This window comes from Protopterus annectens, chromosome 5.part0, assembly GCF_019279795.1.
Source record: "Protopterus annectens isolate FY-2018-M chromosome 5.part0, PAN1.0, whole genome shotgun sequence".
NCBI classification, from domain to species: Eukaryota; Metazoa; Chordata; order Ceratodontiformes; family Protopteridae; genus Protopterus; species Protopterus annectens.
The window spans coordinates 706559402-706582678 of record NC_056735.1 but is presented as its reverse complement, the minus strand read 5'-3'; the positions used below and the strand labels follow the sequence as shown (position 1 = coordinate 706582678).

The following is a 23277-nucleotide window of genomic DNA, read 5'->3' as shown; positions in this document are numbered from 1 at the left end:
TAGTTCTTTCTGTATCAATGGTAAATTTTAAATCAGTAATAATGGATTTGTTAATGTTCTCAATATCAGTAAGCAACTTTTCCATAAGTAATTCGTTATTTCTTATAATTGCTTTCATTATAGCAAATCCACAATTATCAAATATTTCAATCAATTCTTCGTAAAATTCCGACCCCTCTATAACATTGTTAGGAAATTTACAGACTCTAAGACCCTTGGGAACAATCTTAACAGCTAAACAATGTTAACAAAGTAAACACTCTATGAAATGTCCAACAACAGGTTATCAATTTTTTGTGCTTGAAGTAGTTCCCATTAATCCCAGAGTTGGTATGTGGGAAACGCTTATTGAATATAGGGAGTTACATTGGCAACTAATACTTGATTCAGGTAGAAACTTGGGGTTAAATGACATGGTGTCTCTTGCACCGGTGCTAAAATTAAGGGCAGCAAAGCTCTAGCACCTTTAAAAAGTATATTTAAATAAGTGCAATATTCATTTTTCTTATGGAATTTGTGGATTTATTAAATTAAATTTTAAACAATTTAAAAAAAAATATTTATCAAAATTTATTAAAATCAATTGTTTAGTTATATATTTAGTAGTTTTTAATAAGCATACATTTTAAACTTGTTTATATTCCAGTCATTTTTATGGTTAAATACTGTGATTCTTTATTTTGACCACTAGATGGTGCAACTTACTATACGACACACATTAGAGTTTAAGTATGGTTTGTGATAGAATTAAACATTTTTAATTAATTTATACTAGAATTTTAATTTTGATATATGTGTACACACATATTTTAAATTTTTGAAATGTATTTAACATCAGTTCTTATATCTAATTATGTTTCACAATCTGTTGTCGTGAGTTGAAGTATTTAATACATTATTCATTAGGTATTTTATTTTATTACATCATGATTGGTTAGTTTAAATGTTAATTGGAGTAAGTTCACTATATAAGGAAAAGTCTTCACTATGGTTGTCATTACGGAGGAAGTTGATGACGAAACGTTGTGTTTTGATTTTGTGGACATCATCATTTTTTGCTGCTATTGTTACTGGAAATACAGTGGATATTAAACTCCAACTTGCTACTTCTTTTGGGGACCTGATTTATTTGTACCTGGAGCTGGTGGTTATTGGTTTTTTACTTATTCATACCATGTAGACTGACGGCTGCATCCTTATGTATCTGTACCTTGAATCTTATGTTAAATTTTATCTTTTGTATTTTTGTTTTTATCTTTGTATTTTGTAATGTGGAGCTTTTCTCCCCAGGCCTCCACTGAAAATGGGCTCCTGAGCCCAATGGACCTCCCCGGTCATCGAACTGAAATAAATAAATAAATAAATAAATAAATAAATAAATAAGTTATTACACAATGGGTTATTTATCTGCCCAGCCTTGGTGAAGCAATAGCTGACTTTCAATTACTGAATTTTTGATTATTTATTTATTTAATTTTTATAAGTTCATAGGTAAGTACTAGACAAGCTAATCTTGTGGGCCATTTTAAGCCTACCCAATTCCCCTTCCAAAGACTCAAACGCTGTACGTTTTGCAGGGAGGTAAACACCTTAATCATTTTACCATTCTCTCAACTCAAAGCCCACAGGGAGGAGCACAATTTAAAAACAAAAGAGATATGAAGTTTTGGTGTCCTAACCACTGAATTTATACTGCTTGCCTAAAACTGTACAGCAGCAAAGGGATATGGAAGATGACTTAAAGCTCTGGAAGAGGACAGCTGGTCCAATCCTTGGCAGAATGTCCCATAGATATATATATAGATTCCTATTAGATTGTCGAAAGTCCGTTTATGCGAATACGAAATCATCGACACACAATGCGTGAAATACGTAATCGTCAAATATGCAAAACTACGAAATTCAAAATGTTAAAGTGTTTTGGTTGTCTTGTCTGCGGTATAGCTCCGTAAGGTAAGTGTGCGATAGTGGACCTTAGGGTAGGGTGCGGATTAAAGTAAGTGTATAGATAGGTAATGTGTGTAAGATTTAGTGTAGTGTTAGAAGTAGGGTTTTGTTAAATGTATTTATGTGTATTATTTATTTTGTTTGGGTATATCTTCGTAGGGGAAGTTTGCGGTAATTACGGACCTTAGGGTTAGGGAGGGGTTACCGGTAGTGCATAGATAGTTGTGTATGTGGGGTTTAGTGTAGGGTTAGAAGTTGAGTTTTGGTGCTTTTCTTTAGGGTTAGGAGTAGGGTTTGGTTAGTGTATGTATGTGGTTTATTTATTTTGTTTGGGTAGGTAGTATGTAGCGGTTGGTGGGGTTCGCCGACTATGAACATTCGATAGTTTAAATTTCGTGGTTTAGTGCATTCTGTATTTTCGCGGTTTGAATAATACGTGTTGCTGTTTTGGTATTCGATGTGATGGATTTTCATTGTTTTAATATAGACCCTATATATATATATATATATATATATATATATATATATATATAAAACTTAGGCTAATGCAAAAGTGTTCTAATGATGAACATCTAGCAGAAACTCTAATGGGAAGTGGGAATGAGAGCTGGCACTTAGTACAGAGGAATAACGCTCTGGCTTGTTAATAAGCTGCTTTATTTGCTGGTCCAGGATCTGAATCTTTCCACCTTCATGTGACTTCTGCATGACCTTAAGCAATTTGCTTAATTAGGTAGTGCTTTGGTGCAATACAGAATTCTGGCTAGGGTCTTTAATGGTCATCTTGACGTCATGCCAAGTAACTGTCTATGAGCTACACTTTAGCAGTTAACCAGTGTGGACAAGGAAAGAGTTTTTTTTTTAAACTGTTGAGATTTCATAGTGAGTTTAGAACACAATTAACAAAAAACATGTACAGAACTAGTGTTTCATGTGATGAGGAGAAAACCACTGTTAACCACTCTATATTTCACCTTTGATTTTCCTTTACCTCAAGGAAAGGCAAATACTTGTTTCCATTTCTTTCCTTTCCTTTCCTTTTTCTTTTCACACAAAACATTGGTATTTTTTTTTACTCTTTACTTTAGTGACTTTGGAATATAGACTGTAAAAGTACTTTTTTTTTTTTTTTTTTTTTTTTTTTACAAAACATGCACACATTTCTGCAACTCGTGTACTCATGTTTTTTAAAAAAATTCCAGATAACAGTGAGAGTGCTAGTGTTCATCACTGATCACTCCACAGTGCATTTTACATTGTCTGGGGTAATGCAGGAAAGTGTTACATAAAACAATGTTTTGGGTTGCTGAAGTTTAGAATTTATTTTGTGGAAATGCAGAGATAAACAATATATGTTGGCGGTAGGAAATGAGAAAAAAAATTTAAAATAACAGTTGGCCCTTATGAAATAAATGAAGGGCCAAAAGATCAAAATGTACAATGAAAAAAATGCAATACATTAAACAAGCGTCATCACTAGCCGCATGATTGCTTTAAAAGGGAGGAGAAGTGAGAGACAGGAAACGGCCAATGATACTGCTTTCAAACATGCACATTTTGCCATCAAAAGGAGACGGAGCAAAATAAATAATCAGGACAATGAGCAGAAGAAATTTTCAGACACATTTGGGATACAGAGAAAACTGTCTCCTGGAAAGGTGTTGGGGAAGTTTAAAAGTACAACAGAAGTTGAAGAAATACTGAGAAGGTTCTTAGAATGGAGTGTTTAGCAGGGGAAATTTACAGAAGGAACGTAAGAAACTTAAGGGAGATAAGGAATACAGTCCAGGTGACCTACTTTTCAGAGTCCTACAAGTGCTGAAGTTGGCTCTGTGTTAATGTGTGTTTCAAATGTCCCCTCAATGCAAGATGGGTATCATAAAATTGGAGGGTGGTACGGTGGTTCTGTTGCACATCGATGACTGTAGGAAACAACTAGGAAATTATAGATATCTCTTTCAATTCTCCCCAGGAAGGCCAGAGGAAACACTGCCTGTATTAATTAGTGCAGGTAAATGAAAAAGTAGGGACTGAGTGGCGAAAACAGAATATGGGCTGCTGTTAGAAAGTGAATGACTCAAGACAGACTTGAAGAAGTGCTGCTTCATGGGGCGGGCACTTTGGCTGTGGAATATATTGAATAAATAGCAGTGTACAGGATTCAGAGTTTGCTTGTACAGAGCAAATAAAAGATGTTTCAAGCATGAGAGATGAAGCTACTCTGCAGAGACTACCTACAGAACCTCAGTAGAGTTAAAAGATCATATGTTTTCTGACAAGTTCATATTTCAGTTTCTATATTCCTCCACAAGTAATCTCTACTATACTGCTAACTGACATGCTAAATGTTCACACTGTTCTATAATTTCTACTGTCGTCACTGCTAAAAGGTCTCACTACACTGAAAAAACAAAACTTTATCTGTACTTTTTGGCTGGACCATATTTACCTCACCTATAAAACCTCTGTAGTGCATGGAACACCCTGATTACTTTTCAAAATTGGAAAAAAGATAAACCTGTTATGTGCTACAGTAGCATGAGATTCAACCATAACAGCGGTGTTGCACACCTCCTAAGTCTTGCCACAGTCAGGTATAAGGGAAGGGGTATTCTCCAGTCCCTGGATATCTTTCCTCCTGTATCCACTGAAATTTGCAGACATTAGTTTGCAAGTAACTTACTTAAATTGGGCAGTATTTAAAAACTTTCCCTGACTTTTTCCTTACATGCTGTCTATGTGACAGCACTTGCTAAGTACATTACTGGCTTTCGAAGCCGGTAAAACACAGTGCATTTTTTTTTTTTTACTGATAGTACACAGAGTTGATAATACTCCATGTACTACAAAGAGTTCTGATAGGGTCTCACGAATCATAACCCATTATTATGTGTTCTTGACATGAATGCTAAGATTTACCTCTTGAACTTCACTCTTTTGGTGAATTGCTTGGCATCCACGTCTTGAAAACATAAAAACATTGTGACAATCTTAGACCAAATCATAACCCTCTACATTATGCATTATAAACTCCTATTCTTAAGTCTTTATAATCCTTTTTGTAAATATGTATATATTTTCCATTGCATATATATCGTCATGTGATATTATGTTATGTCACTATACTAAATAATTTGGTTATACCTCTAATCTTCCTTTACTGTTTTTGCTAGCATGTAAGCCAAGCTGAGTCAGCAAATGGTCATATTTGAGCAGTGGTCTAGTACAATAACCAAACCTAACTAGCTAGATAACTCGCTAATTAACTCATTACTGACAATGTAGAAAGAATGCATCTTGTACTATTATCCTTTGTTTGCCAAATGATCTGACAAGACCTTGCATACCAAATGATTAACTTTATCTTCTTAACTGTAAATTTTATTTGTCTGTAGTGCTTTGTTAATTGATTTTTTATTAACTGTTGGAATATTTTATAATCTGTTGGATGCCTCGTAACTCTGCTGCACTGAAAACTGTCAATAGGGAATTTTGAATAATGTGTTTACTTTCACTTTACCATAAATGTGATGATGCCACATGATTGTCGTAGTTTACTCCTGCATATCAGGAAACTGTTTTTATGTCGACTGATAATGAATTGGCCTCCTGTCCATGAGTCTGAATTATAGACCCTACCACCAGTTCCCACCAGTATTTATGTTATTACAGGAAACTTCCTGATCTTAAATGTGTACTTTTGAAAGAAATAAAATTTGTAATGTTTTTATAATGAAAAAATGCTATATAATGTGTTATCACAATGACAAACTGAAAAAAGGCTTTAGCCCTGCTCATGTATAACCAGTAACTCAACTCAGGTAAAACCATTCTCAGTACTTTATCAGCACTTCTTCCAGCCCCTGTGACTACAATATTAAAATGTTATATATTGTTTCACCGTGACCATAATTGCAAATCAAGAATTGTTTTGACTCAGCAATGATAGAATCAAATTCAATTGTTTGTGAGTGCTTCTGGCAGTAGTTACACAGAAATAGATATGAATTTGTTATGATCTCAACTCATTCATCATTGACTGATAGCTATCAAATCAAAAAGGTAGCAAGGCACTTGGTATTTGCTGTAGTTTAGATACTGTGATTACTTTTGCAATTACATGGTTGAAAGCAATATTTAAATGGCCTGAGAAGACAGTATTTGACAGTCTGTTTGTAACTCATCAGCATTCTTTATAAAAAGATATCATGCAATAGACATATCCCTTTGGAGCATGATATCAATGAAGGGACGGGGGCAAAAACATATCTAAAAAAAGAAAGCTTAGCGGGTATATGAGATAGCCAACAGCACAGGTGTTAGTGGTAATCAAAGTGAAGGAGATCAAGAACAAAAAGAGACGCTTATCTAAGTGTTACTTTATAAGAAAAATAGGATTAAAAAGACCAAGCATAATGCTGTTTCTAAGCTTGAGAAAGAAGAAATCCTTGCAACGTCGCAAATGATCTCGATTCAGCTGGTTATCTGAGAGCTAAAGAAGATGGCTTTGGACAGATAACACTGAGAAGGTAAAGGTTAGTGTACCTATTTGTACAGAGAGTGAGTCAGATATGTCCTATTGCAAGACAGCTGCCTGGAAGAAACCTTGGTACTACACTCTGTTAGATGAGGACTTAATGATGCAAGTCTGGCCAAGTACTGCAAGCAGTCCAACCCAGTATCATTTGTATCTCGAAATACTCACTTGCAAGTAAATCTGGGTAGCCAGATATTGTAAGCCAACAAGCTGTAGGATATTAGGAGCATAAAACTTAGCCAAGTTGTATGTCTTTCTAGTATTTTATGAGGCTAAATGTGCAAAGAAAGAAATGAGCCAGTGGCAGGCATGTCTGGATGGTTGCTGTGGGAATTGTAGATCAAGGAGAATGATTAAAAAAGAAAAAGAAAACAAGTATACAGGCTTTTACAGCATGCAGGAAAAAAGAGACAGACCATATGTACATGTCCTTATGTTTTACTGTTTCTTTGATCCAAGAAAAAGTCAAAATATTAGCAGAAAAATGTAAGAAAAAGAAAACAAGTATACGGGCTTTTACAGCATGCAGGAAAAAAGACAGACCATATGTACATGTCCTTATGTTTTACTGTTTCTTTGATCCAAGAAAAAGTCAAAATATTAGCAGAAAAATGTGAATGCACCCTAAATTATATTTATGTATTATGCTAAGCTCTATTACCTGTGTGACAACTGGTGAGGGATGGGCAAAGGCTGCCAGCCTAGTCAAACAGAATTTGATATCTAATTCTGGCATTTGTAAATAAATGTAAAATACAGGCATGTTTTCTTGATAATAAATGTAAAATACAGGCATGTTTCTTGAGTGTAAAGAAAACATTGTAAAATGTGAACTTCAAGATTGTCACAACATTGCTCCCTTGATGTAAAGAAAAACTAAGTCAAGCCTTTCAAATTTGTCTTTTGAAATTTAAATGATTTTATGACAATCTTTGATCTTTAAAGCTGGCTGGCTGAAGACATTCTGTCTATTGTGTTAACTAAGGACTAATTTCTAGCGTGCATATGTGAAATGTCTTTTAGTGTTGTATTTTCCTGTGCAGGTGTTAGCTTGCTAAATAATGTAAATGGAGTTTCTTTTAGCCTGGGAACTCAGAGCATGTGTCAAGATGATGCAATATGAATACTGGGAAAACCTAAGTGTCAAAAATGATGTAATCTGGGGAGGACCCAGAGACATGTTTTTTGGTAATGTTTAAATACTATTTCTCACAAGAGACCAGAAAGTATGTTGATCTTGATATCTAACTTACCAGCACTCTGTTAAGCTCACATGTAAGTTTTTAGCACTGTGATTTCTTGTAGGAATAGCTAAAGCAAGTAAAGAGTAATTAGGTATTTTTCTTTGAAATCAGACCTGTCCTACTGTATTATTGTAAGTTTCTGTGTGATATCTGAACTCTTAGATATCTCTGTGGTGTAGTAGTTTTGTCTTGTGTTTTAATTATTTATTATTAAATATTTTTAAAACCTTCTACCTGTGGCTGGTTTGTATAGAGATAAGCTCTAGAGTACATTGCATATTTATATAGAGTTTATTGTAATAGGCCACTCTGATAAGCCTTAGACTGTATAGTCACATTACCATTGGATAATAACATTGCACAGTAATAATTGGACACCCTTTTAGTAGCTGATATTATTAACTGGTTGGTGGCAGTAATTACTACCGTATAGTCTAGGTAAAGGGGCACAGTCAGAGAATCTGTGTCAGCCTTTCCCAGGAGTGTCTGTGAAGTTGTATAAATACTTAAGTGCCCCTTGAGAAACATCACTTGAGAGTGTCAGGTCTATCTGTGTGTACTTCACCCCATTCCCTGTCTTGAGTGCCCATCTGCATTGGCATTGCTACTCCCACTGCAGTGCTGCACTGACATATCCTAAGCTTGCAACCCCAGACTCCATCTTAGCAACTTGGCATTTTGCTGACTGGCTGTGTTTCTCCATGTTAGAGGGTTGTGATCTGTCATCACAGTGAATTTTCTTCCATACAGATAAGGCTGAAGTTTTTGTAGTGCCCACACAATGGCTAGACATTCCTTTTCTACCGCTGCATAGCATTCCTCCCTGAGTTGGAGCCTATGACTGAGATAAACCACTGGGTGCTCTTCTCCCTCTGAAGAAATCTGGCTAAGTACAGCCCCCACCTCATAGTTTGAAGCATCCACCTGCACAACAAAGTCTTTGCTGCAGTCTGGACTGGCTAACACAGGGAGTCCTCCCAAACCTTCCTTAAGCTTCTGAAATGCCTGCTCACATGCTGGGGTCTATACTACCTTATCTGGCCTGTTCTTCCTTGTCAGGTCAGTGAGGGGAGCAGCTATGGTACTATAATTGGGAACGAACTTTGTGTAGTACCCTGCTGTCCCCAAGAATGCCCCCACCTGCTTTTTGGTAATAGGTGCAGGCCATGCCTGAATAGCTTCCAGTTTGGCAGGTTCTGGCCTTATCTTACCACTCCCCACTCTAAGTCCTAGGTAGGAGACCTCTGCCATTCCCACCTGACATTTGCTCGGCTTAATGGTCAACCCTGCCCTCTGTATTCTGTCCGGCACCTCCCTGATATGCTGAAGGTGCTCTTGCCAGGAATGGCTGTAGATAGCAATATCATCCATGTAAGCAAAGGCAAACCCTCCTGCTCCTGCTAAGATATGATCTACCAGCCTCTGGAAAGTCGCTGCGGCATTCTTCATTCCAAAGGGCATCTTTGTGACCTCATACAAGCCATAAGGAGTCACAAAGGCTGACTTCTCTCTAGCACTGGGAGTCAAGGGCACCTGCCAGTAACCCTTGGTAAGATCAATGGTTGTAAGATACTTAGCCCCACCCAGCTGCTCTAGGGCCTCATCTGTCCTAGGCATGGGGTAAGCATCTGACTCCGTGTGACTAATTAATTTCTTGTAATCCACACAGAACCTGGTACTTCCATCCTTCTTTGGCACCAGTACCACTGGTGAGGCCCAGGGACTGTTGAACTCTTGAATCACCTCTAGTTCCAACATCTCCTGTACCTCTTCCCTTAGAGTCTGTTTGACTCTCTCAGGCACCCTATAAGGGGCCTGCCTGATAGGCCTTTGGGGTCCTGTATCCACCTGGTGTTGCACCAGGTGGGTGCTCCCTGGTTTCCCGGTGAACATTCCCCCAAACTCCTGCAACACTGCTCGGATTTCTCAAACCTGGGTAGAAGATAGTTGCTGGGACATTGCTACTCCTTCCACCGAGGTGTCAGCCCGAGCCTCACTGAGGAGATCAGTCACCAGATCTCCCTCAGACTCCTCTTGCAATCCACTGCAAATGCTCAGCACAAGGGCATCCTTATCATGGTAAGGTTTCATCATGTTAACATGGTACAATTTGTGCCCCTGTCATCTGCCTAGCACTTCCACCATGTAGTTAACATCACTTACCTTTCTTACCACCTTGTAGGGTCCCTTCCAAGCTGCCTGCAACTTGTTCTGTCTGACAGGAATGAGAACCATCACTTGCTGCACTGCAGCATACTCTCTAGCTTGAGCATTCCTGTCATACCACACCTTTTTCTGTTGTTGGGCTTCTACCAGGTTCTCTTGGGCCAGGCCCATGACTTCCCTGAGCCTTGTCCTGAGGTTCAGGACATATGCCACAACAGACTCTTTGTGAGACTCACACTCACCTTCCCACTAATCTCGAATTAAATCTAGAGGTCCCCTCATCCTATGCTCATACAGCAACTCAAAGGGTGAAAAACCTGTGGATTCCTGGGGAACCTCTCTGTAAGAAAACAACAGATGGGGCAAATATCTGTCCCACTCCCTCTTAAACTGATCTGCAAATGCCCATAGCATGGACTTGATTGTAGAGTTTAACCTCTAATCAAGACCATTAGTCTGGGGATGGCAGGGGGTGGTCTTCATGTGCTTCACCCCACAGAACTTCCACAGACAAGCCAGCAGGTCTGACATAAAATTGGCACCTCTGTCAGACAGTATTTCCTTTGGGAAACCTACCCTGCTGAAAATCTCTAGCAAAGCATTTGCCACCTTCTCTGCCTCAATGGAGGACAAAGCCACTGCTTCAGGGTATCGTGTAGCATAATCTACAATCACTAGGATATACTTTTTCCCTGTGGAACTTGGGGTACTCAGAGGACCCACAATATCCATAGCTACCCTCTGAAATGGCTCCTCAATCACAGGCAAAGGCATCAAAGGAGCTCTCACCTTGTCTCCTGCCTTGCCTACCTTTTTGCACTGCTCACAGGTCCTGCAGTACCCTGTTACATCTCTGGAAATTCCAGGCCAACAGAAGTTTTGCATAACAAATCTCTTCATGCATTTTATGCCCACATGACCTGCAAAGGGAATATCATGGGCTATGGCTAGAAGTGCCAGAAAGTAAGCTCTAGGCACTACCAACTGCTGTACTCTCTCACCTTCTAGCCCTCCCTCAGGGGTCCACTCTCTGTACGGTAACCCTTTGATCCGGTATACAGATTCCCCCTTCCATGCAGAATCAGGTGCCTTCCTAGATACCAGCCTCAGGCCTTGCAATGTAGGGTCTGACAGCTGAGCCTGTCTCAAGTCTCTCCTTGTAACCCTTCCCAGCTCCCCTTCCACAGGAAGTCTGGCATCCTCTGACAGCAGTGCCTCACTGTCAGCCTGGGTACTACTACTCACCTCTACTGCTGCAGTTACCCTGTCCAAGGGAACATCAGTACCCACAAGCAGCTGTGGCTCACATTCAGTCTCACTGCTACAAAGTAGCTCCCTTCCTGAAGTAACCACCTCACCAGTCCTGGCTATAAGTATGCAGTCTGTCTGGGTCTCCCCCAGGCTACTAGACCCACATGCTTGTCTCCTAGCCTTACTGCATGTAACTGCATAAGTACATAGTACTGCCTCATCCATATCCTTCCCTCTCAGGACATCTGCAGCATGGTAGTTCCATACCCCTGTAGTCTCAAGACAATCTACTGATGGCATTTTGTCTTTACCACTTACTGGCTCCTTCACCTTTGGTTCCCCACCTTGCCTCCATTGACAACTGTATGCCACATGGCCCCACTGGTTGCATTCAAAACATTTAACCATAGCTCATGGATGTGTACCTGGACTAGTGGCTTCCACTGCTAATGGCAGATTCTGTTGGGGCAGTCTGTGCTGCCCACCATGGGTTCCTTTAGTCCCACGAGCAGTATTAGGGGTCCCTTTCCTGTGCAGGGCTGCCCTGCTTGCTAAGGTATAGGTCTCCCTTCTTCCCCAACTTCTCTGAAGTAGCATACTGTTTATCAGCTAACAAGATCCTCATGTACTCGGGCAAAGTGCTAAGGGCTTGTTCCCTTACCAAAAGGTCTGCCAGCCCTTCAAAAGTGACCTGACATCCACTCACCCAGCTATGAAAATAAGTGCTCATTTCAACAGCATATCCACATACACTTTCATCTGCCTTGTGTCTATGCTCACAAAACTTTTTCATATACATTTCAGGTGTTAGCTTAAAACATTCTAACAAATGTCTTTTTACAGCAGTATAATCAAAACAGTGTCATGCATTTTTGCTAAAGAAGTTACAGCTTTACCATGGAGTAAGGGGGTCAGAAACTGTACCCAGAGCCCTCGGTCAACTTCATACTGTTTACATACCCGCTCAAAAATATGAATGAAGCTATCAAAATTATCCCCCTATTTAAACTGTGGAAGTAATTTACTGACCTTTTATGCTTCTGGGATCCAGTTACTCCCTTCCCCATTACCTCCATGACTGTGGCAATGAGTCAGCATTTCCCTCTCATGCTTTCTCTACCATTCCTGTTCTTCATTTTTTAGGCTCCTCATTTTCTCGGCTGCTTCTAGTTCCATATGCCTGGCCTCCAACTCAAGCCTCTTTAGCTCCAGCTGGATTTTTAGGTCTACTGCAGAAAGGTTGAGCTGTCCATTCTCCTAGGATATTGTATCTCCACTGTCAGTCTGATTGTCCACCAGGCTGCTGTTTTCTGATGCAGCTGTAACCAAGGCTGCAATCAGGTCTGCTTTAGTCAGGTTTCCATGCACCAGTCCCCTAGCCTGGCACATCTCCGCCAGCTGGCTCCTTGTCAGCTTTCCATACTCTTCTGCTGACATGCTGCCTGCTCACCCTGACTAACACTAAGCTAACAAAAGAAATAAAACAATTGTGATCTGAACTCTGAGTATACACTGCGTGGCTGTTTTAGAGTACAAAACACTTTTAGAGATCACTGTACATAAGCTACAGGAATTCGCTCTACCCACACCACAACAAGCCAATTAGTATGTGAAGTAGATCCCACCACTGCCAAACACTTGTGATGACCGTGCCCTGGCCCAGCAATCAAGGAGCCTCAAATCTCACCACTAACACCAGGAAGGTCGTCTCCTAGAAGAGAAAAGGATAACTAATACACACAGTAAAGTAAAATTTCCCTTAAGTGCACACAGAGATCACAGTCAGTCTGGGACTGGTTGCTCCTTGCTCACCAGGTCCCCAATAAGACTCCCCACTGGCACAGCTATAGGGTCCAGGTCTCAGCCTAACTGGGAAAGTTAAAACCTCCAGTACCCTCTTTGTCTAACCAGTGCTTCGTGTCCGTGCCAAGTAGCTGACACAACACACACACACACTTTGAGATAAGTATTTATACAACTTCACAGACACTCCTGGGAAAGGTTGACACAGATTCACCAACTGTGCCAATTTACCCAGACTATACGGTAGTAATTACTGCCACCACCCAGTTAATAATATCAGCTACTAAAATGCCCTTAAAAGGGTGTCCAATTATTACTGCGCAATATTATTATCCAATGGTAATGTGACTATACAGTCTAAGGCTTATCAGAGTGACCTATTACAATAAACTCTATATAAATATGCAATGTACTCTAGAGCTTATCTCTACACAAACCAGCCACAGTTAGGTTTTAAAAATATTTAATAATAAATAATTAAAACACAAGACAAAACTACTACACCACAGAGATATCTAAGTTTTCAGATATCACACAGAAACTTAAAATAATACAGTAGGACATGTCTGATTTCAAAGGAAAATACCCAATTAATCTTTACTAGCTTTAGCCATTCATACAAGAAATCACAGTGCTAAAAACGTACATGTGAGCTTAGCAGAGTGCTGGTAAGTTGCATATCAAGATCAAAATGCTCTCTGGTCTCTTGTGAGAAATAATATTTAAAAATTATCAACAAACATGTCTCTGGGTCCTCCCCAGATTACATCATTTTTGACACTTAGGTTTTCCCAGTATTCATATTGCATCATCTTGACACCTGCTCTGATGTCCCAGGCTAATAGAAACTCCATTTATATTATTTAGCAAGCTAACACCTGCACAGGAGAATACAACACTAAAAGGCATTTCACATATACACTCTAGCAATTAATCCTTAGTTAACATAATAGACAGAATGTCTTCAGCCAGCCTGACCGGAACCAATTTTAAAGATCAAAGAATGTCATAAAGTCATTTCAATTTCAAAAGAAGGCTTGACTTAATTTTTCTTTACAGGAAGGGGGCAATGTTGTTACAATCTTGAAGTTCACATTTTACAGTGTTTTCTTTACACGCAAGAAACATGCCTGTATTTTACATTTATTATCAAGAAAACATGCCTGCATTTTACATTTATTTACAAATGCCAGAATTAGATATCAAATTCTATTTGATTAGGCTGGCAGCCTTCGACCATCTCTCCCCAATCGTCCCAGCCTGTGCCAGGATTCTGATGCAAGGATAAATCTCTCTTTCTCTCTCTCCCTAGTCAAGATTATATTGCATGCAATATGGTAAAATTTTGCTATATCCATGTTGGTTAAAATGCTGCAGTAAATACGTGCTGTGGTGGAGTAAGAAATGTGGAGATCATGATGTGTCAAAATGATGGAGCACTGACAATGGGAAATGTCATACAGTTACCAAGCTCTACAAGATAGGTGGAGCTTATATGTTATATTTACACATACGCAGCCATTAATACCTGCAACTGTGCACCAGGTCTGTTTTTGGACTGATGGTGGTAAAGTAAGACAAATCATAACTGACATTTCAGGCTGAGGGGAGGAGAACTCACTGATACGACATCTAGGTTGAGAAATTCAGCAAGAATTGACATACTATACAGGCTGTGAGGGAGTCTGTATATTGTATATATTTCATGCAGGGGGTCTATATTATCTTATTGAAAAACCTAGTCAGCGAATGTCTGTTTGCCGACCAATAAACACCAAACTCTTACATCTTCGAATGACCGCTTCAGCAATTTTTTTTTCCAAGGGCAAAATTTGCTTGGCCATCATCAGGAAATTGCCCTTTTCCCCACTGTAGTATGATCTCAGAGTTGGTATATTTAGTTAGGAAGGTGGGGGAGCACAGTCCCCTACATTGGGGGGTGTGAGGACAAAGCTCCCCACTTCAAAGGGTATGAAATATTGTCTTGTTTTTGGTTGGTGAAGTGATTTTTTTCCCCCTAGGAAAACATTTGCTGAAGTAGCCAGTCAAAGACGGGACAGTTCACTGTTTATTGTTCAGCAAATTGCTGACAACATTTTTTGATAAGGTAATATAGACCCCATGCAGGCAGTAGGATACTCCTATGATCATTTACATCTTATGTTGTGCTCTTAGGTAAGAAAACAAGCAACTACTGCCATACTGGGATGACTAGGGCAGGAGCAGAACTTTAAGAAGCAGGTTTGTTGAGAGGACATCTTTCATAAGCCTAACAGGGATGAAGCCTCCAGTCACTTACATCCAAGGCAATACTGGAAGGATAATGTAATGAACAGGCTGTAGGATATTACAACAATGGTTTTCAAGGCATCCGCACACCCCCACACATATGAATCTCATACATATTCGTAAGTCAAAAATACAAGGTCTGGGGACCTGAATTTAGTCTGTGACTTAAACAGAATATGCTGGCGAGACAGATGTGTCCCATAGTCTGCCTCTCATATGGAATAGGCTTCCCATCCATGTGAAGCAGAGTTTGTCTATTACCCAGTTTAAGCACAATCTTGACCACTGGATGGGGAATAGGAAATTTATACCAGGCCTGACACCCATGTCCCATATAGACAGAGGTAGATTATAAATGTCTGGCCATCGATGTCCTATTTGGATACGGGAAATTATTATTCTTTCATGAAAGCATGACTTGGCTTAGAAAGGCCCTCAGATCATTAGCCTAGTAACAGTCTATGAATCTAGGAATCACTGATATTCTGTATAGGTTGTGGGAAATTCCACTAATCACTGACATATAGTATAGGATGTGGTGGTGAAAGACTACCAAATGCAAATACCCAAGTAGATTGAAGTCAATAGTCAAGGACAGTCTATTGGACAAAATGTTGTAAAGCACCACTGCCTAACTGAAGAGGTGGAAAGTGACTGATGCCAGTCACTGATGCACCTGGTAGGGTTTGACCCTATGAAAACAAGGGCATAGGCAATTGTTACTCTACTGTGTGTATGTGTGTGTGTGTGTGTGTGTGTGTGTGTGTGTGTGTGTGTGTGTGTGTGTGTGTGTGTGTGTGTGTGTGTGTGTGTGTGTGTGTGTGTGTGTGTGTGTATGTGTGTATGTACAGTGTGGGGAGACACTGTCTACTGACAGAGTGATTTGATTGAGAGTGGTCAGAAATATAGTAACTGCCTCTTGGGTTGATGTTCATTGATACAGTATAATGATGCTGGAATGACATATGCTATCTGTGTCCAGGGCTACCTGCTCCAGGGACCTAAATATGGCCAGTGACTTAAATAGGACATGTTGGAGGAACAGATTTATTTCCCTGCAACTGTCATGTCTTTGGAATAGGCTACCTATTCCTGTGAAACACAACAACTTTAAGACGCTGTTCAAGAGGAACCTGGATGAGTGGATGGGCACTGTAAATTCTTACCAGGGTTAGCGCCCACAACCCTCCTGGACATGGGCAGCCATTACTAAATGCAGTCTTGGGTATAAACTAACATTTCTATGCTATCACATTGGGATGAAACTGCTAGGCTTGAAATGACCTCCAAGTTGATAGCCTAGTAATCTCCAATGATCCTACAATCCTTGCTTTAGACAGATTGTGATTATAAACAGTGCATGATTCAATTAAGGCTGAAAAAGATAATACTGCTGTTGCTCTGCTATTATGATTCCTGATCTGTGTTTCCACTCTCGTGATGGTGTCATTCAGTTAGGGGTCACCTGCACTGTCCCTGCAAACTATTACAAACTAGTGCTGTAGTCAAGACAAGCAGGTCGATGAAATTAAGCTGGCCATATATGGCTCCTACATAGCAAGAAACCATTGCTGTATACACACAACAATGACATACATTCTTTTAGCTGCAACACAACTTGTCAAAACAAAATAAAACTGAGAACAGCTTTACTACCATTATTTTAACTAACCTATTCTGTCTAGACTTTTAATTTAGTGAAAACAACTCTTCTTTTCTTCCATCTTTTGTTACTATTCATGATGTAATAATAACTAAAATGAAAGATATTGTAAAGCACATTTATGTTAAACATTTTATCAGGTGTCATTATAATTGCTTTGGTGTACAATGAAAGTAAATCAAGAAAGCAAAGAGGTATTAATATTTTTCTGCAAACTCAGCACCTTTGTTTTATACTTCCCTGTATCTTCTTCAGAAGCTACTAGTTTATAATGTTTATCTTGTATCAAAACTTACACATTGTGTTGATAAAGGCAGTATAAAGCTCTCTGGTAAGAAGAGGATCGGGCATATCTCGCAAAAATTCTTTTAACAAGGCGGCTACATCATGGACACTGTGTTCTTCATCTAAAACGACATCTACTCCTCTGTCAAATTCTTCCCGTAACTGGAGACAAATAAGCAAACAGCAACAAAAAGAAGTTAAATTCTTTTTTGTCAGATCATTTTCACTTCACATTAGTCAAGAGGGTAATGAAACATTTTGTGCATGACTCATTAGACTATCTGAAGATCATACTGCAAATACTATTCTGTTGCAGTTCACTCACACAAATCTTCTGCTTTGACTAGAATATTAGCTCATCTAAACAACCCTGTCTTAGATTTATTGATCTGTACTGCTAAAAAGAGGTGCAGCTGCAAGCAATAGTGAGCAGAAGCTACTGCATGCAGGAACTCCAGCTTTTATGTGACTTTCATAACATGTAAAGTCAGCACAACTTTACTGTACTTAATTTAATATCTAGTTGTATATTGTTTGTGCGACTTGTATCATAGAAGTTGATTTAAGTTCTCTTTGAATTCTGTGGAAACTGATTTTGATTATTTTCTTTTCCTGTAGAATTTTTTATCCATTTGCAGCTGAATACTGATTCCTTAAATGAGTGCGCCATTAATGATTTGCTAAATCACACATATCTTTTACAGTCGAAAAAATACTACTTATATTTAAAGGTAACACCTGACAACACTGGGGATCTGTGTTCCTCATGTCAAAAGCTGGATGATTTGCTTACCAGTATTAGTTGTAAATCTAGACTTACTGATGTTGATTGCACTTGTGCAGTTGACATTGCTTGGAGAACTGTTGTTAAATATGTTAATGACTGGACTGATGAGATAAATAAGGTTAGACAAACAGCAAACAAAACACATTTAGGAAAAGATGTGAAAGATCGCTCAACCCCTTTGAAAAAAGATAATAATGCCACTGGCAACTTTGGAATTCTGGATACAACCATTAAGCAATCTGAGGATTCAAAGTGTATAGAGGGGAACAAAGAAAAGAAAGAACTGAAGAAGTTCACAAGGAATAGCAAAGAAGAAAATTAAACTGACAAAGGTTTGTAAAATAAAGAGTATACTTAATAAAAAGGACACAGCACTGCTATGTAACACATAGACTATTAGAAAACCTTCAGTCTAAAGAAAAGGCATCATTTTCCAAAAAGAGAATGTAGAAAAAAGGGGCAAGGGACAGGCAGGTGAGAAAGAAATCACAAGTGAATATGGAAGGATTGAAGAACATTACTCTAAGAAATAAGAGGAGAAAGACAGATGTTGACAACATGGCTCAAGTTGTGGATGTACAAAGCCAGCTGGATGAGAATTGCATGCTTGCAAATGTAATAAGCGATGAAAACAAAGGGATTAATAAGACTAAGGGTGATAAAGACCATACCTCTGTAACAACTGATACAGCAGATATTACTGAATTAGAATTTGAAGATTCTTCAGATCTGGTCAGAAAAGATAATCTTGTAATTGGAAATTCACTTATTAGAGGAACTGTTACTTACATCTGCAGAGAAGATAATGGATATCGAATAGTATTATGCTTGCCAGGAGCAAAAATACAGGATGTGAGGCAGGCCTTAGGAAGCCTTAATGTTAGGAAGTATGGATATGTTTTTATGCATGATGGTACAAATGCTCTCATCCTCAAAGACTCTTTGGCTGTTACTAGTGAAATTGTGACCATCTTAGATACATAGCATGTACAGCTGTTAGGATATATTTTTCACAAATCTCACATGGAAATGAGAGTCATGTCATCATGAATGAAATGATTTTTTGGGTAAATACCTACATGAAAAATGTCCTATTTTAAAAAAATGGAAATGTGTAGAGCATCTGAGCCTAATTTCGGTCACACATGTTCGGACAGGATGACATGCACTTGTCATGATCAGGGAAGAGAATTTTTGCAGCAAATATTTTTGCAATGTTTGAAAAACACCAGGCAGAATTTTTGAGGTACAGCTACCCATAATTTAGTCATGACCAATGCAATTGTCCCCAGCTAGCTGAATCCAAAACTTGGTCAAAATTCCAGATTCACTGAAAAGCATCATAAACTTGCAACTGGATATCATCTCAGTGTACAACACACAGCATCAATGCAGAAATGTCAGTGAGTGTACGAAGGGAGAGGTGGATATCTGACTGGGTAACAAAACACTTAGGAACATGTAAAGGTGCATATGCAGTGATTGGGGAGATGGTTATTATGTCAGGAACAACACTGTTTACCTTTGTCTGATGCCCTGCTGGTATATAGTGTTTCTGTTGTTGTCTGAGACATGGGCTACATCTCATGCATTTTCTCCCTTAACAGGAGTGAGACTTGGTGACAGACATCATATACGTGGATAATGGCAGGTTTTCTTACAGTTGCCACCCATCCTGTTGTTAGCAGGACACTCACTGGGTGAGCTACATTATCCTGTTGTCTGCACTGTAAAGCAGTGGGACTTTAAAAGTCTCAAATACCTCCATTTTTTCCATGGCAATTCTGTTACATCACCAGCCAGGACCTGCAGGCAGAGCTATTCCCTGTTAGGTCTGGATGATGTAAATTGTGCAACACTTGGCTGCAACTCATGAAGGGGATGAGGATTCACCCAAGAAGAACCCTACAAAGGAATTGGCTGTAGATGTTTTTTTTTTTAATTAGTGCTTCTACAGCCACTAATACTACAGGACTGTGCTTTGTCTGTTTTTAAAGTCTTCAGGCCAGGATTCAAGCCAGCTAGCCAGCCATCCACTCCAGCAGGCAAAAAGCCTGCTAGTCAGTCAGCCAACCATTGCAGCAGGCAGGAAGCCTGCTAGTCAGCCAGCCACCCACTCAAGCAGGCAGGAAGCCTGCTAGCCAGCCAGCCAGCCAGCCAGGCAGCCAGCCACTCCAGCAGGCAGGAAGCCTGCCAGCCAGCCAGCCACTCCAGCAGACAGGAAGCCTGTCAGCCAGCCACTCCAGCAGGCAGAAAGCCTGCCAGCCAGGCACTCCAGCAGGCAGGAAATCTGCCAGCCAATCAGCCAGCCCCTCCATCAGGCAGAAAGCCAGCCAGCCTCTCCAGCAGGCAGGAAGCCAGCCAGCCATTCCAACAGGCAGGCAGCATGTCATCCATCCAGCCAGCCAACCAGCTAGCCCAGCAAAGACTGTGATTGTAGTGGTAAGTACAACAGTATTTTGTGTCTCTAGTTATTTAAAATGGGAATACTGTATTTTATTTCAATTTAAGTTTTTAATGTTTAGAGGTAAATGGGTACAACTACACAGTATTTAAATCTGTGTAGTGGTTATTTTAAGATTTCCAAGTAGTAGTTTTTAAAGGTATAAACATTGTGTGTGTGTGTGTGTGTGTGTGTGTGTGTGTGTGTGTGTGTGTGTTTGTGTGTGTGTGTGTGTGTGTGTGTGTGTGTGTGTGTGTGTGTGTGTGTGTGTGTGTGTGTGTGTGTATGTGTGTGTGTGTGTGTGTGTGTGTGTGTGTGAGATTATAATTGTTGTGGTTGTTTTGGTTGGAAAGGCTGAAATGTATGTATAGAAGATTTTTATTTCTGGTGGGGACAATCTTCACAGATAAATGTAGTGTGATATATTTCTATTGTTGTGGCTTTTTCAGGGTACTTTGCATTTATAGATAGAAATGTTATAGGATAGTTTCCACTTTTTTGTGTAGAAATGTGTACAATTTAATGCTGTCTTCAAGAAGTTAAGATATACTGCTTTGGATATCTTTTCTAGTGTTAGTTCTTGCAAGTCAATGTGTATGTGAGTATAGCTTTTTATTTTTTGAGGGGAATGTTCATAGGTAAACATAGTGCATTTATTATTCTACTAGATACATATTGTTGTGGCTGTTTCAAGATAGTTTGCTTTTATAATTGGAAATGTGTGTATTTTATTTTTTATGCTGTCTTTAATAAAGCTAAAATGTACTGCTTTGCTTAAAATGGGACTGCAGGCATACTGCTTTTACTTGGGCCTGTTTATTGCATTGTTGTGCTGGGTAAATTACTGTTATAGGTTTATTTTTATTTTTCTTACTAATTGCTGTGTTTTGAGGTAAAAGGGGTCCATGGGGTCTGCTGTGCATTTTAGTTTATTTTAGACTAGCTGGTCTTGCAAGACATACTTTTAAAGCGTGAAATGTTTACTTAACTGTATTTATTTATTTGGGAGGGCATGTTCGTGAGGTTAATGCAGTACATTCAGAATTATGCTAAAACATTTCATCATTGTTTTAGGATAGTTTGCTTTTGTATCTTGAAATGTATGTATTTTGTTTTTAGTGCTGTCTTCAATAAGTTTACAAAGTACTGTTTTGATTATAATGCAGTTACGAGCAGTGCTGCTGTATGGCCTGTTCTTTATTGCATTGTTGTGCTGGGTAAATTAGTGCTATAGATTTATTTCTTTTTTTTTTTCTTAATCGTTATGTTCAAGGGTAAATGGGGTCTAAGGTGTCTGCTGTGCATTCTAATTCATTTTAGAGTGGCTTTTTAGTGAAGTGAAAATGTGTGTAACTTTATTTTTTGGGGGGGTGGGGGGACGTTCAGTGGTAAATATAATGTGTTTGGTTTTCTACAAACTGTGTTAATGTCAAGTTTTAAATTGCCAAAATGCTCCCCTCCATTACGTCATTTACTATTTTACCTTTCTAAATGGTTTGTAAAGTTAATTCCCTTCTGCTCCATTCCTCAGGTCTTTCATATGCCAATGCTTTTATGACAGTTTTGAGTTCCCAATGTTTCTCAAACCATCTCTTTCAAATGCCATTGTTTCAAGCTAGTCTTTGCTGAATCTATGTCAAACTACTTTACAGACTGCTTCATATTTCATATGCCAATGTTTCTATGACAGTTTTCAGGTGCCAATGTTTTTCAAACCAGTTCTTTCAAATGTCCATGTTTCTAACATGCCAGTGTTTCTTTCCATCCATCTACTACCCATTTTTCCCTTTTTTGCACATGGAGTCAGGATGTCATTTAATGGTGACAGTCATCTAGAGGCAAGGCCAGGTATCTTTATTCCTCAGGTCTTCAGTGAATCTATAATTTTACAAACTGCTTTATGTTTCAGATGCCAATGGTTTTATGACTATTTTCAGGTGTCTATGTTTTTCTAAGCAATTCTTTCATGTGCCAGTGTTACTAGTCAATTCTTTTGTGTGTCAGTTTTTGTAGCCACTTCATTCATGTGCCAATATGTCACTGCATCCTACTAACACGATTTTGTTGAATTTGTTGCATATCAGGTAAGTACAGATTCAAGAAGGAAGAGAGCGTGAACTCCATCACAGTCAACCACCAATAAGAGAACGTGCAAGTAGCAGGATGTTTGGAAAATGGAATTCGACTGGATTGAGAAATGCAGTGTTGTAAAAGCATTCTGCAGGTACTGCAAAAAGGAATACCTAGTTACCCACGATGGAAGAAACGATGTTGCACAACATGAGGTAAGTGAAAAACATAAGAAGGCTATTCTTCAAGCAAAATTCAACCACCTGATGACAAAGTGTGCAAGGAACACAAACCTTGAGGGACTAGAACACAGGATCATTGCAGCAGAAGTCTCTGAGGTGTTCCATGCTCTTAAACACAATATTTCCTATAACAGTTTAGAGTGTGCAGTAAAACTGGCCACCCAGTTGTACAGCAACTCGGACATTGTAAAAAAAAAAAAAAATCTTGTGGAAGAACCAAGGCTGAAGCCATTGTTGAAAATGTTTTGGGGCCACTCTCTTTGGAATGCCTCCTGCATGACGTTCAGAATCCAGGCACTTCATTTGCATTATCATCAGATGCTTCCAACAAGGGAAACATAAAATTATTTCCACTTGTTGTGATGTATTTTTCTAAAGAAGAAGGGGTGGTGAATGGCCTTTTGGACTTCTATGAATACCCTGATTAATCTGCTAAGGCTATATCACAACAGATTTTGAACATTATGGAAAAGCTCCCTTGCCCTGGAACAGCATTTCAGCATATGGGGCTGATAATGTCAGTGTGAACTATGGGAAGAAATCTGGTATG

At 39.1% G+C, this 23277-nt stretch overlaps 1 protein-coding gene across 2 annotated transcripts in view; it reads right to left on the bottom strand.

The window, feature by feature from the left end:
- ARHGAP6 (Rho GTPase activating protein 6) overlaps positions 1–23277 on the bottom strand; it is a 1747989-nt gene that overhangs the window by 209336 nt on the left and 1515376 nt on the right. For both annotated transcript variants that reach the window (XM_044072553.1, XM_044072552.1), the window contains exon 7: positions 17197–17347. In XM_044072553.1, coding sequence (XP_043928488.1) covers positions 17197–17347 — 151 coding nt within the window. The remainder of the gene's footprint in view (positions 1–17196; positions 17348–23277) is intronic.